The 14,424-nt window shown below is 49.4% G+C and overlaps 1 protein-coding gene across 2 annotated transcripts in view; it reads left to right on the top strand.

Moving 5' to 3' along the window:
• Myh9 (myosin, heavy chain 9, non-muscle) overlaps positions 1 to 14,424 on the top strand; it is a 90,424-nt gene that overhangs the window by 25,410 nt on the left and 50,590 nt on the right. For both annotated transcript variants that reach the window (XM_005379158.2, XM_013511492.1), the window contains exons 2-3: positions 5,998 to 6,349; positions 11,852 to 12,008. In XM_005379158.2, coding sequence (XP_005379215.1) covers positions 6,017 to 6,349; positions 11,852 to 12,008 — 490 coding nt within the window. In that variant the 5' untranslated portion in view covers positions 5,998 to 6,016. The remainder of the gene's footprint in view (positions 1 to 5,997; positions 6,350 to 11,851; positions 12,009 to 14,424) is intronic.

The raw sequence follows: 14,424 nt of genomic DNA, 5'->3' as shown, positions 1-14,424 counted from the left end.
CTTGTCTCAAAAAGACAAAAACAAAACAAAACAGAACAATAACAATAAAACTTTAAAAAAAAATACCTTTCAGTTGATTAAATAAGTGCATTGGATGGGTTTGGAGATTTTTGTATTGTAGCACCTGTTTTCACAGAACCCTTCATTGTGGGATTCGGTCCTTGATAATTTCATTCAGCTGAGACCCTGTGGCTGTCGGGAGAAAGAGGGGGACATGCTCATCTTTGCTCTTGGGATGGAGGAGGGGATTGCTCGTGTACCTCTGCGGTGGAGCTCTGCAGTCGACTTTCCACAGCCTGAGCAGAGCTGCCGGGGTCTCTGAACTGACGCTGTGGCGTGCCCAGGCTACTGCTGACTTCGTCCAGCTCCCAGCAGAGCAGGCTCAGAGAGTCCCGCAGGCTTGTTGGAGGTCACAGCCACCACCTCCTTATTTGAAACCAGCAATTTGAGTCGTAGATGTAGAGTCCCTGTGCAAGGCAGTGTGAGGAGACAGGGTTGACAGCTCTGAGGACACATCCTTGTGTCTGTGTAACTGGGAAGTCCTTGTTTTCCTTCCCACAGCCCTGGCGTCCTCGCTGGCAAGGCAGTGCGAGAGCAGGGCATTGAAGCCACACGCCTCTGAGTTTAAGCTGGGTTTTGTGGCCTGTCTGAACTTCATCCCTCTCACCTGTGCAGTGAGTATGATGACATGTAGACCTTGAGAAATCACTGCCAGGGTGGAGTAGCAGAGCGCGCATTAACAGGCTCTCAGCAGGTGGTCAGTTTATGGTGAGTGTGAGGATTGAAAGCTCCCAACCTCACACTTGGCCCTCGGAAGACGTTAGCTCAGTCTGGTTGTCTAGGAATGGAAAAGCTCACAGTGTTTCGACCAGTGGCTTGGCTTAGCAGGATAAATCCTGTCTTCAAGGTGCCAATGGCTTGTTTTCCAAATAAACACGCAAATTAGTAAAAAGAGAAACAGAAGGAGGGAGAGGATTCGTAGGGATAACTAAGAAATAGAATGTCCAGATGGACGTTGGGAGGGAAGTAGAGAAGGCAGCTAATAAAGGAATTACATTTTGGGTTGAAAAAGAGGTTTTTGGTCAACCTATTTACTTTCAGTTTCATCATTTCCTGAGAGACCTAATTTAGCCTCTGGTTGTGTCCTGCTCGATTATGGCCTAAAAAGGCAACTGCTTGGGTTTCTGGAGTTGGACTGGCACCCACAGGAAGCCACTGTGGAGGGTGTGGAAGGCGGGGAAGGGTTGGCTCAGGCAGGCCTGGGCTCCAGGGTCCAGCGCCGCTGCTTCCCTTAACTCTTGTGCAGCTCTTTCCTCTGATGGTTAAAAAAAAAGAAAAAAAAGTTTTTTCCTCTGAGAGTTAAAAAACAAAACAAAACAAAAAACCCAGGATGAGAACGGACCATTAAAAAAGAGAACAAACTTCTTCTTTTCTCTCTTTTTTTTTTTTTATGGGAGGTTCAGGATTTTAGGGGTATATTTTGCTTTCATTTTTGAAAACCTTTATATTGTATATGGTTTAAGCAAACTTAAAAGGGGCAATCTAGTGGCAGACTGTGCAGGTATGGTTGCCGTCACAGATGTACCTGGGAGCGCCCCTGGGATCAGCCCTCTTGGAGAAGGTTAGGCAGCGCATCTCAAGGCCGTGAAAATGTTGCCATGCCCCTCTGTGCCAGTAACGGCACTTCTGGGGATTCATTGCCAAGAGGTGCACTAGGTAACAAGAAAAAACTCTTAAAGTAGTAGTTTAGGAGCTACGCCTGTGGCACATGCCTATAATCCCAGCACTTGAGAGGCTGAGGCAGGAGGATCACCTCCAGTTCAAGGCCAGCCTGGGCTACTTAGTGAGGTTTTTTTTTTTTTTCTTCCGGTACCAAGAATTGAACTCACGACCTTGTGCTTACCAGGCAGGCGCTTTGCCACTGAGCTAAATCCCCAGCCCCTACTTAGTGAGTTTAAGGCCAGCTTGAGCTATACAGGGAGACCCAGTCTTAAAAAAAAAAAAAAAAAGAAAGAAAAGCAGTAGTTTAAGAAGATCTCTTTGGTATATTACGTAGTAGACTTGTTCAACAGGTCATCTTAGAGTTAGCTGTTCTGGGTTCAAGTCTTCACTCCTCCACTCTGCCAGCTCACGTGACTCAGTGGAGTTACAGTACTTCCCTCAGAGCTATAGCCTCATCTGTAAATGAAGTTCTGGAATAAGAAGGATCAACAAATCTAGCCCTGTAGGGAAGAGATCAAAGCAAGTAGGGAAAATGCAAAATGTGAAGCTCTTCTCTCTAGGAGAGTTAAATATCAAATGTTTCCATGAGCCAGGACTAGAAGGGACCACACCCCCCGCAAAAAAAAAGAGAAAAATGGTCTTTTTGTGGGAGCTTCGCAGGAATTTAGGGGGATATTTCACTTACATTTTTTGAAAACCTTTGTATTATGTGCACTTTAAACAAACTTCATGGAAGTCCTTACAGCAGGGTCCCAGGACAGAGTGGGCCGAAATGGCCACATGCCTCCTGCTGCATTTAGTAGAGTGCCTCCCAAGAATCCTTTCTGTTGTGCCCCTTGTTTAAATTTTTTTTTGATACTGAGAATTGAACTCATGACATTGCACTTGCTAGGCAGGCGCCATGCTGCTGAGCTATATCCCCTGCCCCGCCCCTTGTTTAATTTTGAGCAGCTCATTTCCCATCCCCCGTGTATAAATAAGATACAGAGCTTATCACTGAGGTGGCTCCACCCACCTGCTTCCGGGAGAGCAAGCTTTAGCCAGTCCGGGCTCACACCTGTTAGTAGCGGCTAGGGCACGGAAGCCTCTTCACCTGTCACAGGTGGGAGCAGAGGCTTTGCCACAGCCTGCCCCACATCATGGCGTGTGGGTGCTCCTGGGCAGGCTGGTGAGGGAGCCTCTCAGAAACGCCACTGTCCGCCCACCCCCTGCAGCCCTCCCCACCTGCCTAACCTTGTATTGATCTTGGCACCGCTGCTGACCCAGGTCATTGCAGCAGAGCTGTGAAACCAAATAGCTCTGTCCTTGACTGGGCTGAGCAGTCCTCCCCCTCCGCGGAGAAGGGGTGCCGAGCAAGTGGGGCTCTGCAGGGAGAGGGGCAGCTCTCTGTCAGTGCAGCCTTGAGGGGAAGCCTTGTGTCTTCCTCAGTATACAGAACATGTAGCTTTGTCTCCAGGCCTCTATAGCCATCAGGTGTGACCAGTGCTGGTCTGTGATGATCTCACCACCAAGGCCATGAACGGGGGCAACTGCTTGGGTGAGATTTTGGCAACTGCTGCCATGTTCATGACCCGCCAGTGCCAGGGCCAGGCTTAAGGCCCACCCAGCTTTCCAGCATGGGCCAAGGCCAGGCTGGGGTGTACAGCCTGGAGAGCCCGGAGTCTTCTGGGAGCTGTGCTTTTAGATGGGTTCTTCGCTGTGGGTCACACCAGGACTTGTATTGCTGGGATGAAATGGACTTTGATGAGCGCTATCACCTTTGTAGTGGCTGCTGGCGAGAGGGGATTGCTGAATTGTGACCACCTCTGCTTTTTCAAAGGGCAGGTGCTCCCAGACTCCTGCCTGACAAATAACTTCCAGTATTTGTCAAATGCTGTAGAATATGATCCTCTTTGCTTCCCGTATCACACCCAGCTCACCAATGGTTATGGCCCAACTCCAGCATTTCAGACACAGACGGGGCCAGGTAGATCTGGATTAGAGTCTCATGCTGTGACTGAGCTGGGCGTCTCTGGGCAAATGACTTGCCCTCAGCCTGCTTCCTCATTTACAAACTGGAGACATTAAAAGCTCTTTTGCAGGGTGATTGACGTTTAAGTCAGATGTCGAATAAACTGAGCTTAATATTTAGTGGCAAATACTTAGCAATTGTTTCTTGTTCTTCCTTCTCTAGGTAAGGGTCTCATAAAGGGCAGCGATATTCACTGACTGAGGTGGCGAAACTCTTAGCCAGCAGGAGAGTCAGGATCTTTGTGAGGAGAGGGTGGAGTTGAAGCAGTTCTCTCTGTGCCTTGATGGAGACTTGTCTTATCTTTTATGTGTCTGAGGCCTGTGCTCTGTGCTCATTGCAAATTCACAGGCAGGGCGAGGATTCAGTGGGAAAGCTGGCTAGCCAGGGGTCAGATGCATGCAGGGAGGCAGCGAGAGCTGGGATTTACCCTGGCAGAGAGAGGCCTTGGTTCGCCTGGTGGACTGGCCAGTGCGGAGGTGTTGACAGCTGAATCTAAGCTGACGGTGTTCTGGGCACGGCTGCTAGTGAGGACCCTGTACCCAGCTCTGCAGGGAAGGTGGAGGCTGCCAGGTGCCTCCCAGCTGCTGCCTTGCCTTGCTTGCTGCCAGCTAACTCCGGGCCCTGCTTTCTCTTAGGGTGGTCCTTGCAGGCGGATGATGCCACCTGGTCCCCTGCAGCGGGCTGCACGGTTGGCTTGTGCAATAGAGTTAACAAAGCCGCGAGTGGAGAAAGCCGGTGAGGGTGACCAGCATTCCTTCGACCTGTCTCCCTTCTGTCAAACAAGCGAGCCCCAGATTTCCTAGAAAACAGCCCCTCCTGGAGTGAGTCCAGGGGAGCCCCCAGCCTTGATCTGGAAGCCATTTAAGAAGCCAGATAAGAGGCCCAGGCGGCTGCTTTTCTCCTTTTGTTCTTTGCCTCTCCAGGCCTTGGCTGCCCTGGTGTTTAAGTCCTTGGTGGAATTTGAAAACTTGAAAGCTTCACTGGCTATGGATTTTGATCTGGGGCCTTCCTGGATTTCTGGGCCTGGGGAGCAGGGAGCCGGGCTTGATCTCACTGAAGAAAAAAACCTAAACCCTGGGCTTTGAGTTGCTTCCTTTGAGTGTCTATGGGCTGAGTGTCCAGAGTTTTAAGTCTTATTTTAGTTAATTCAAAGCAGTCTCCTCTGGATCCCTGCTTGCTCCTTTGAGCTGTGTTGGTTTTGGGGAGGCCACAGCCTAGGAGTTGAAGTCATCATTAGGTGACTCTGGACGAACCCCTTCACTCCTGGGAGGTTCTCTTTGTCCATGTATAAAATGGGGCTCATAATACGAACCTTACCTAGTTGTTATGGTGAAGATCCTTGGAGACAGTGTGTGAAAATGTTTCATAAAGTAGGAAACCACACAGATGCAAGGAATTATTTTCATTTTTATTTTGCAAATGAGTTTTGAGAGAAGCAAATCAGACTTGTGCTTAAGGTTTCCTTGCCCCATAAATGGGGAGTGCTGTTTTCATTTGAGCGCCCCCAAAGGGAGCACTTTTACTGTCCACTGTGATGGGTCCTGGGACCTTCCTGTGCCGGATTTCTTTTTCCCTGTTCTTATTTCTTTGAGTTGAATAATCAAGATGGAGCAAAATTCTGGTAACAGTACATATTGGTCATTAGTTGACTGCAAAATAAGAAATTTTTAAAATTTTATTATTTTTTAAAATCTTTTTGAGACAGGGTCTCACCATGCAGTTCAGGCTGGTGTTAAGCTCACTTTGTAGCCTAGGCTGGCCTCAAACTCACAACAATCCTCCTGCTTCAGCCTCCCAAGTGCTGGGATTACAGGTATGCGCCACCACCCCTGGCTTTTTTTTTTTTAAATTGGAAACTTCCCATGATGCAGTTGTGGTGAGAGTTGTCTTTTTTGGCTGGGTAGAAACCTGTTTTCATTGGAAGTCCTCCTAAACTGTGGGTTGCTTTGCTACCTTAGCAGGTGTGTAGCGTCGTGACTACAATATCTGCCTTTGAGACCCTTATGCTTATCATTTGGCACAGTTTTTATTTATAGATTTACTTGATGGTGTGTTGATCCTACAAAGATGCACCTAACACAGTTTCTAAAAATCTCTACTAGCAACTTGCTTTAACCATAAGACACATCTTTTTCCCCAAAAGTGTGGAGCAGGAAAATTCTGGCAGAGCTTTTTACTATGTTAGAGCTTGGAGAGAGAAAAGATAAACATCTTCATGTGGTTGGTGTAGTTGTATCTAAATTTTGTCCTCCTTTTTCCTGCAGGTCCTGGCTGTAAGTCACCATGGCACAGCAAGCTGCTGATAAATATCTCTATGTGGACAAAAACTTCATCAATAACCCGCTGGCCCAGGCTGACTGGGCTGCCAAGAAGTTGGTATGGGTGCCTTCCGACAAGAGCGGCTTCGAGCCGGCCAGCCTCAAGGAGGAGGTGGGTGAGGAGGCCATCGTGGAGCTGGTGGAGAATGGAAAGAAGGTGAAGGTGAACAAGGACGACATCCAGAAGATGAACCCACCGAAGTTCTCCAAGGTGGAGGACATGGCAGAGCTCACGTGCCTCAACGAAGCCTCGGTGCTGCACAACCTCAAGGAGCGCTACTACTCAGGGCTCATCTATGTAAGTGGCTTCCAGAGGCGGTGCCGGCCCCTTCACAGCTGGTGCCTGGGCTCCCTGCTCAGGGAGGGGGCTCTAAGGGATGCTCATGTTGGCGTATCGGTGTCCCACTGGAGTGTTTGTAGGGCATTAATTTTTTCTCTTTCCTGTGCAGTCAAAAATGCAGCACAGAGTTTGCTTTAGGCCAGTATAGGAAGAAAGATCATGCCACGTCTCTGGGATGCCCCTCTGCTGGCCTTATACCTCTAACCTTGGCGGAGCTATGTTGGTTCAGGCCAATGTCATGAATTCCTTCTAATGTAGGAGATCCCTCCTCTGGTTTCCCCTTGTTCCTCCTGTGACACCTGGGCTCTTCCTCTTCCCCATTTAGCCCAGGCTTAGGTGTCTTTGCCATTTGGTCGTCACACAGGTATACGGTCTGGCTTCCTTCCGAAGGACTGTGTTTAGAGCCAAGGCAAGCCACCAACAAAGAGCCTAGCATTTTGAGTGTGTTAGTATTGATTCCGTGCAGGGCATGTCACCGGGCAAATGTAATGAGTCCAGAGAACAGCATGTGCAAAGGCCCAGAACATGCAAAAGGCGAGGAAAGTCTTTTTCTCTTTCCTGTAGTGGTACTGTGTTTTAGAAGGAGAACTTATCACCATGTTAGAGAATGTCAGGGGATGAGCATTTTCCCAGCCCCTTGGCAAGAGCCTCCAGATTCTTCTGCCCTGGAGTCACGAGGTTCTTTCTAGAAGAAACCTCAGATTGTTCTGTTCAATTCAAATATTTCTCTCTGGTTTTTGTCCCCAGTAGGGAAGGGATTTTTTGGGGGAAGGAATATCTGGTTCCTATTCTTCCTAAGATAGCTCTCTCGCAATGTTTTTCTTTTTTTTTTTTTTTAAGTTTTTTTCCAGTACCGGTAATCGAACTCACAACCTTGCGCTTGCCAGGCAGGCACTTTGCCGCTGAGCTAAATCCCCAGCCCCTCACGATGTTTTTCGATGGGAGGGAATACAGAGTCTGTAGAAACTTTATAGCCCTCTTATTCTGCAGATGGGAAGACCAAGTCTCAGACCAGGGGCTTTGCTTGTGATCCCATGTGTAGTGGAAGGAGATGGGGGCTCATCCTGTTGCAGAGGTGGTGAGGGCCTCTCAAGGGGTCATGCATTTTCTGTATGACTTCAGGGCAGCTTCAGTACATGTTTCCATAGTGCTTATCACCCCACTGGGCTGGAACTCCTGAGTGCCTTGCCGTGTGCTGAAGCCCTCAGTTGAGCCCCAGGCCATTTTGGGCTGCCCAGAGGTCCTGACGGGCCCATCTCTGTAAGGACTGCATTACCCTGCTGATTGCTAGTCAGTCTCTGATAGGAAGGTCCTCATTTCCTGTCTCTGGCGACCACCCTTTGGGGATGGTGCCCGATTAGTCAGGACCTGTCAACAAGCGTGTAAATGGGGTCTTGTTGGAGAAGTCCTGCTCTGTGGACCAGCTTAGTCCAGCTTTCTCATGCAGCAGGTAGGAAAATTGAAGCCCAGAGAGGGCAAGGGACTCACATGGGGTCCCACAGTGAAAGCTGGCAGGGATGAGACTGGAACCTGTAGTTTTTTGGGACCGGGAATCGAACTCAGGACCTTGTGCTTGCCAGGCAGGTGATTGTGCCACTGAGCTGTATCCCTGGCCCATGGAACCTGTAGTTGCTTGCCTCTCTGCCTAGTTACTTCTTGTTACTTCTTGATGACTGTATGCGTGGACCAAATTAAAAACCTTTCTCCCTAGGGAGCGTCTGCCACTGAAATTCAAAATTAGTGACCTGCAGAAAAATGGAGAAGCATCATCTGTATGCAGGGATGCCATGGGAGCCACTGACCCATTGCCTGGGAGTGGGACACTCTCTTTGGCAGGCCTTGGACTTCATGTCACACCATTTTGCTGTGCCACTAAGCTGAGATGGTCTCAGCTCGGTAGAGCAGGGTGCTTGGGGGCATGGGAGTTGGAGCCTCCAGGACCTAGTTGAAAGCTGGCCCTGCCCCTTGCTGAGTGACCACGTGACACGGCTGTATGGAGCCGCACTCCCTCAGCTGCGAGGACTCCGTGAGAACTTGGTGAAGGTCTCGGCAGCATGTTGCTCAGAGCAGGGCTTGTGCTCTTGTGGCTGCTGGTATTGGTTACAGTGAAGTGAAGTAACTCCTCTTCCTCTGCTTGGCCTCTTACTGGTGTCTGTTTTTTTTCTTTTTATTCATTCATTCTTTTTGTGGTACCCAGTAGGAGTCCAACCTCACACCTGGTGGGCAGTCACTATACCACTGAGCTACATTTCTTGTTCTTTTTATATTTTATGTTGAGGCAGAGTCTTGCTAAGTTGCCCAGGCTTATTTTGAACTTGCGATCCTTCTGCCTCAGCTTCCCGTGTGTCTGGGATTGCAGGTGTGTGCCACCCAACCTGCTGGTTTCTGTTTACCTTGGGTTCTGTTAGAGATTCACTGGTTGTTGAGCTGGGCGTGGTGGTGCACACCTATAATCCTAGCACTTGGGAGGCTGAGGCAGGAGGATCATTGGGAGTTCGAGACCAGCCTGGGCTACAAAGTGAGCTCAAGGCCAGCCTGAACTGCATAGCGAGACACTGTCTCAAAAAAGAAAAAAGAGATTCCCCGGTTGTAAAACAAATCTGCTGCTTGTCCTTGGCTGTTAGCTGGCTGCAAATGGTCTTTCCCTCCCATGGAGGGACATATTAGTTGTTAAGATGGATTCAGTTGGGGTGTGGCTCAGTGATACTGTGCTTACTTAGTATGCCCAAGGCCCTGGGTTCCATCCCCAGCACTGAGGGAAAAAAGCCGCATAGAACTGAAATGCTCTCGGTGTTAGTTGCTGGGCCTTTGCTCCGCAAGCAGAATGCATGGCTCCACTGATGGTGGATGTGGTAGGTAGTAGTGGAGTGTTTTCTCCAGAATTCTGGCTGGACGCATCAACTGTTGTGCTCTGAGCTATCACTTCCCTTGTGCAGTTCCTCCTCCTCAGACCACCTTCCTCCCAACGGCGTTGCTAGGGGAAGCTGATTGTCTCTGCATTTGTCCTCGTGAGACCCCAGCAAGGCAGATCAGAGCCATTGGAGGCTGCTGGGGCATGGGTTGCTACCACCTTCACAGTCTCTATCTCTGCACATAGGTTCTGTGTTGTGGCCTTGGGAGCTTTTGTGCCACATGTTTGCCTGGCATTGTGGGCGGCGTGGCTAATTCTGCACCACAGCTGCTCTTTTTCTTTGTAGGGGGGTGAGGCCCTGGGACAGGGGGCGGCTGGGCACAAAGAGCCTCTGTGGCCCGTGAATGGAGCAGCTCCCTGCCGTGGCTGCGTTGGAGGAAAGCCACTCGCAAGCGTCTGTGCTTCGTGCACGCCCAGTGTGGCTCCTTCCTCCCACCTGAGCTACATGCTCATTCTGCAGGGCTTGCCGATTTGGTGGCATGGGTTAGCCAGAGAACTCAGAACCTCTGTAGACCCCTCCTCGGACCATCTGCCCACCTAGCTGTCCAAAAGACTTGTCCTAATGCCCCTCTATGCCCTTCGCTGCCCCTGCCAGCTGTTTGCAAACGTCTGCCTCCATGGTACTCCCTGCATGTGTGACCATGTGTCCTTGGCTCTCACCGGTTAGGGTATACTGCAGTGTGGGTTCTCAAACCCCAGGAGCAAACCCTGGCTGTGTTGAGCTCCTGGGATGATCTTGCTGCCCTGGCTTGCTGTCTTGTGTCCACCCGACATTTGTGCATCTGGACACCAGCAGAAGTCCCTGCTTCACTCCCCTCTTCTGCAGAGCTCAAACTCGCAGGCTGCTGATACCATGTTCAGACTTCTTTACTTCAGAGTTTAACTGGTCCCTTGTAAAGAGGGTAGTTAGAGGGAGAACAAATAGCCGATTACTCCAGGGAGAAAGGAAATTGAGGGCCCTGCACCCCCTCCTGCAATTAGAAGGGGCAGCCAAATACTCTTGTTCACATCTGGCTCAGCGGCCCTTTGTATGCAGACGATGTGTGCCTGGTGGGCTCCTTTGAATTCTGCCCTCACTCTGGTTTCTTTGTTTTCTTCTTTGTTTTTTTTCTTTTTTCTTTTATTTTTGTTTTTTTTTTTTTGTTTTTTTTTCTGGTACCGGGAACCGAACTCACGACCTTGCGCTTGCCAGGCAGGCGCTGTACCGCTGAGCTAAATCCCCAGCCCCCTCACTCTGGTTTCTGCTTGAAGTTCCAAGGTCACATCCTTTGGCCAGTGTCTGGGAAGAACCTTTGTCTTCACATCTGGTTCCTGTGAGAATCCTGTCTTTGGGTTCAGCCAGGAGATTGGCTTGTTTTGGGGGCACTAGTAAAGGCACAGGTGGAAGGGGCTGGGTTGACACCACTGTGCAGCCCCTCTCATGCCAGCTACTCTTGAATCCAGGGAGGAGTGAACTTCTACTTGTGCCCATTTTACAGAAATGTATGGAGAGAGGTGAAAGACTTGCTTGTACTTGCTGGTATTTGAATTCCAAATATCTGACTCTAGGAGTCTGATTTCAACCTGATCAAGTCAGAGTTGGAATACTGGGTGCATTTTACACATCTCGTGTTAAGGTTGTTGACCAGTTGAGTTCCCCTTAGGAGGAGACCTGGGTCTTGGAGAAGCCATGGGACAGAAAAGTGGGTCTTTTAAGTTTTCAGGGGATTTACACATGAATATCTCTAGAAGAATCCAGGGAGAGAAGAGGTGTCATTGATCCAGGAACCCACAGAAGACTAGTTGATTCAGGGGCATGTTGAGTTTTTCCAGTGCTAGGCAGGCTTAAGCTTGGATATCTCTGAGAGTCCTTCAGTGATGAATAATTTGTGTTTCTGCACGGTTTTCTAGGCTACAGCTGAATCCTTTTCTCTGTGCATCTCTCACAATGACAGACACATCTCCTATTGTCCTGGGATCTGAGTTTTATAACTGGACTTCTGTCTGCCTTGCCACTGGTCTTGCCCGATTGCACACTGGCCAACATACAAAGCTGGCAGCTGAGTGTGGTAGTGCACGCCTGTAATCCCAGCACTCAGAAGGCCGAGGCAGGGGGACTGCAAGTTTGAGGGTAGCCTGGGAAATTTAGCAATTAACAAGACCCTGACTCAAAGTAAAAAATAATAAAGAGGCTGAGGATTTCACGTAGTGTGAAGGGCTGGGGTTCATTCCCCAGTACTGCAAAAGCAAAATCCAGACCTGCAAAACAGACAGCCATCGTATAATTTAGAAGGTGCAGAGAGAAGATACTGGTGCACTTCCACATGCATCAGGTCTGTGGGGCAGAGCACCAGGGAGTGCTTTCATGTCAGGCTGACACGTTACAGTGGGCTCTCTGGTTGTTCTTTTTTTTTGGTACCAGGAATCGAACTCAGGACCTTGAGCTTGCCAGGCAGACGCTGTGCTGCTGAGCTAAATCTCACAGCGGGCTTTGGAACCGCAGATTCTTTGCCACAAACTGCACCCTGCGCACTTCCTAACCCACTCCTTTTTGCCATTCTTTCCCTTAGACCTACTCAGGCCTCTTCTGTGTGGTCATCAATCCTTACAAGAACTTGCCCATCTACTCTGAGGAAATCGTGGAAATGTACAAGGGCAAGAAGAGGCACGAGATGCCGCCCCACATCTACGCCATCACGGACACTGCCTACCGGAGTATGATGCAAGGTGAGTGCGCCGTGGGTAGCGAGGCTGTCGTCTGGCCTTCCCAGGGCTCTGTCTTCACCTGTCGCCTCACTGACACCTCTGTAGGTGCCAGTTCACACTTGGTGTCCTGATCTCATGGCTGGCGATGGGCAGTGGGTCACGGAACTCGGTGAGCCGTTGTATGATAGCTAGGACCAGCGGCTAAAGGACGTGTTTGTATGTTGTTGGAATGTTCTGGAAGCTTTAAAAAAGTACATTTCCTAATTACTTTCCAGTTTCTTATTGTTTTCAAGAGTGTCTGTACGAGTCATCTCTTCCAGACCCTTTCTTCCATCACTTACTCCCTTTTCTCTGTATTTTCTCCTTATTCTTTCTGTGCCTTCATGGCTAGAAAATGCTTGAGTATTTTTGTCTTTAGAAAGTGTCACAGAGGCTCTTGTGGTCTCTGCACCCCTCCTGCTTGGCCCTGTGCACTTTGACCCATCCTGCGAAGCATGTTGGTGGAGTGTCTGTTCTCCACCTCCATTCTATCTCCTGGTCACACCATTCCCCCCACCTTGGCCAGGCTGTCACCCCTTCCTGTGTGTTGCTAAGTCCCTTGTGCTCATGAACTCTTCTCTTCTCCGCTCCCCAGGGTCGGACAGTCTTGCCTGCTGTCTTCTGAAAGCCTCTCCTTCCCGCGGCCCTATCAGGGTGCCCCTAGCCTCTGTCTCCCTGTCTGCCTGTCCATCTCTCATGGCACTTTATCCCGCCGTGTGGTGTCTTTCCAGGACTTGTCCCGAACCTCTGCTCCTCTCACGCTTGAGTGTCCTTCTGGATGATGACTTTGCTCACTGGGGCGACTGCTCCTGTCACTCCCTGGCTGGAGATTGGCACTGTCACCTCCAGCTGCTTCCTCCCAGTGGCTTCCTCCTGTGCTTCTCCAAGCCCAGAACCTGGGCTTATAACAATTTCCTCTCTCCCTCGCTCCTCTTCCCAATCGGTTAGCATTTTCTATAGGTTTTCTCACTTTTAGTGATTCTCACCCCCTCTCCCTAACCACATGACCCTGGCCCTTAGTTCCAGCTGTGACCTCCTAGCCTTCATGCTCATGGAGCCCTCTCTGCTGCCACCAGCCGGTCATCTTTCTAGCGTGCACATGTCGATAAATTGTGAAAGGCTGCCCCAGGGATGACACTCAGACTCACAGCAAGCAGTGTTCTTCATAAGGGGCCCTTGCCCACCTCCCCAGGCTCCTGCTTCAGGGCGCTGCTTGAATTTCTTGAGCAGGTCTTCCTGCCTCACAGCACCATACCTGCTCCATTTGTCTGTGGTCCCTGGCAAATCTCTGCTCTTTTAAAAAATGTGACTGGAGCTTTATGCCCTCTAGGGAAAAGATCTGGGCTAGATTTGTATCAGAGCTTGGCAGTGTTTTATTTAACTTGGGTGTTTACATTTTTATTTTTTTCTCCCTGATATGGACAGGGCTCATGTTTCCTTTCTACTTCCATAGCTTAGCCGGGTACCTGGCATATGTAATCCTAGCTCAAACCTGACTTTCTGGCAGGGCTGTATTCTCATATCTTGTACTGATAGTGTTTTGTATGCATCATTTTCTCTTTAAACGGTGTAGACAGCCTATCAGGCAGTGGCAGTAGTGAATCTTGTTGTATTACAACTTTGTCCTGGGTTGGTGATTTAAAGTGGCAGCATGTGCCTTCCACCATATCCACAGTGCTGTGGAGAAGGTATGTCATTGTCAAGCTCATGAATTACGCAGCATGTACAAGTTTGATGTAGCCTTTAGCTTATGTTCAGATCTATCAGAATTCCTTGTGGAAGCCAGCCCTTTAGTTTGTTGGATGTCTGTTTCAAAGTGCTAATGAGAACAGTCTGGTGGAAGAACATTCTGTGAGATTCCAAAAGAGTCTGAGTCTCAGTCTCTTGAGATTATGAGTCAGTTTTCTCCTGGCTGTCTTCACTGGCCTTGTGCAGGAAGTGCACTCTGGGATCTTCAGCTATCTGAACTACTGGGTAAGGGCATGTTCCCACACTCAGATCCTGGATTTGAGCAGCTCTCTGGCAGGAGGCTTGCTTTCCTGTAGGCTGTCCTGATGGGACATTGCCATGATCCAAATACCTGGGGACTGGGCTTCCAGATGTCCTTCAGATAACTTGTGGGATTCTTTCCCCAAGAGATTGGTCAGTTTTTACATATTCAAAAAAAAAAAATTGGGGAAGGGGTCAAGATCCTCACCAAGTGGAAATAACTTGCAGGTTTGTGTGGAGGGACATACAGAGAGCTGGAGCTTTCCTTTTTCTTGTCCATACCAAAATGACCTTAGGGGGAATGAGGGGCTGTTCCCAATTACAAAAAGGGCAAGTAGATAGGGATTTTCATGTTTTGCAGACCAGGGCCAGGGGACAGAGTTGCCAGCATGGGGAGCCCGAAGTCTTG

This window comes from Chinchilla lanigera, unplaced genomic scaffold, assembly GCF_000276665.1.
Source record: "Chinchilla lanigera isolate Chin_1 unplaced genomic scaffold, ChiLan1.0 scaffold00012, whole genome shotgun sequence".
NCBI lineage: Eukaryota > Metazoa > Chordata > Mammalia > Rodentia > Chinchillidae > Chinchilla > Chinchilla lanigera.
The sequence above is the reverse complement of the archived record's forward strand: the minus strand, read 5'-3'. Positions and strand labels throughout refer to the sequence as shown.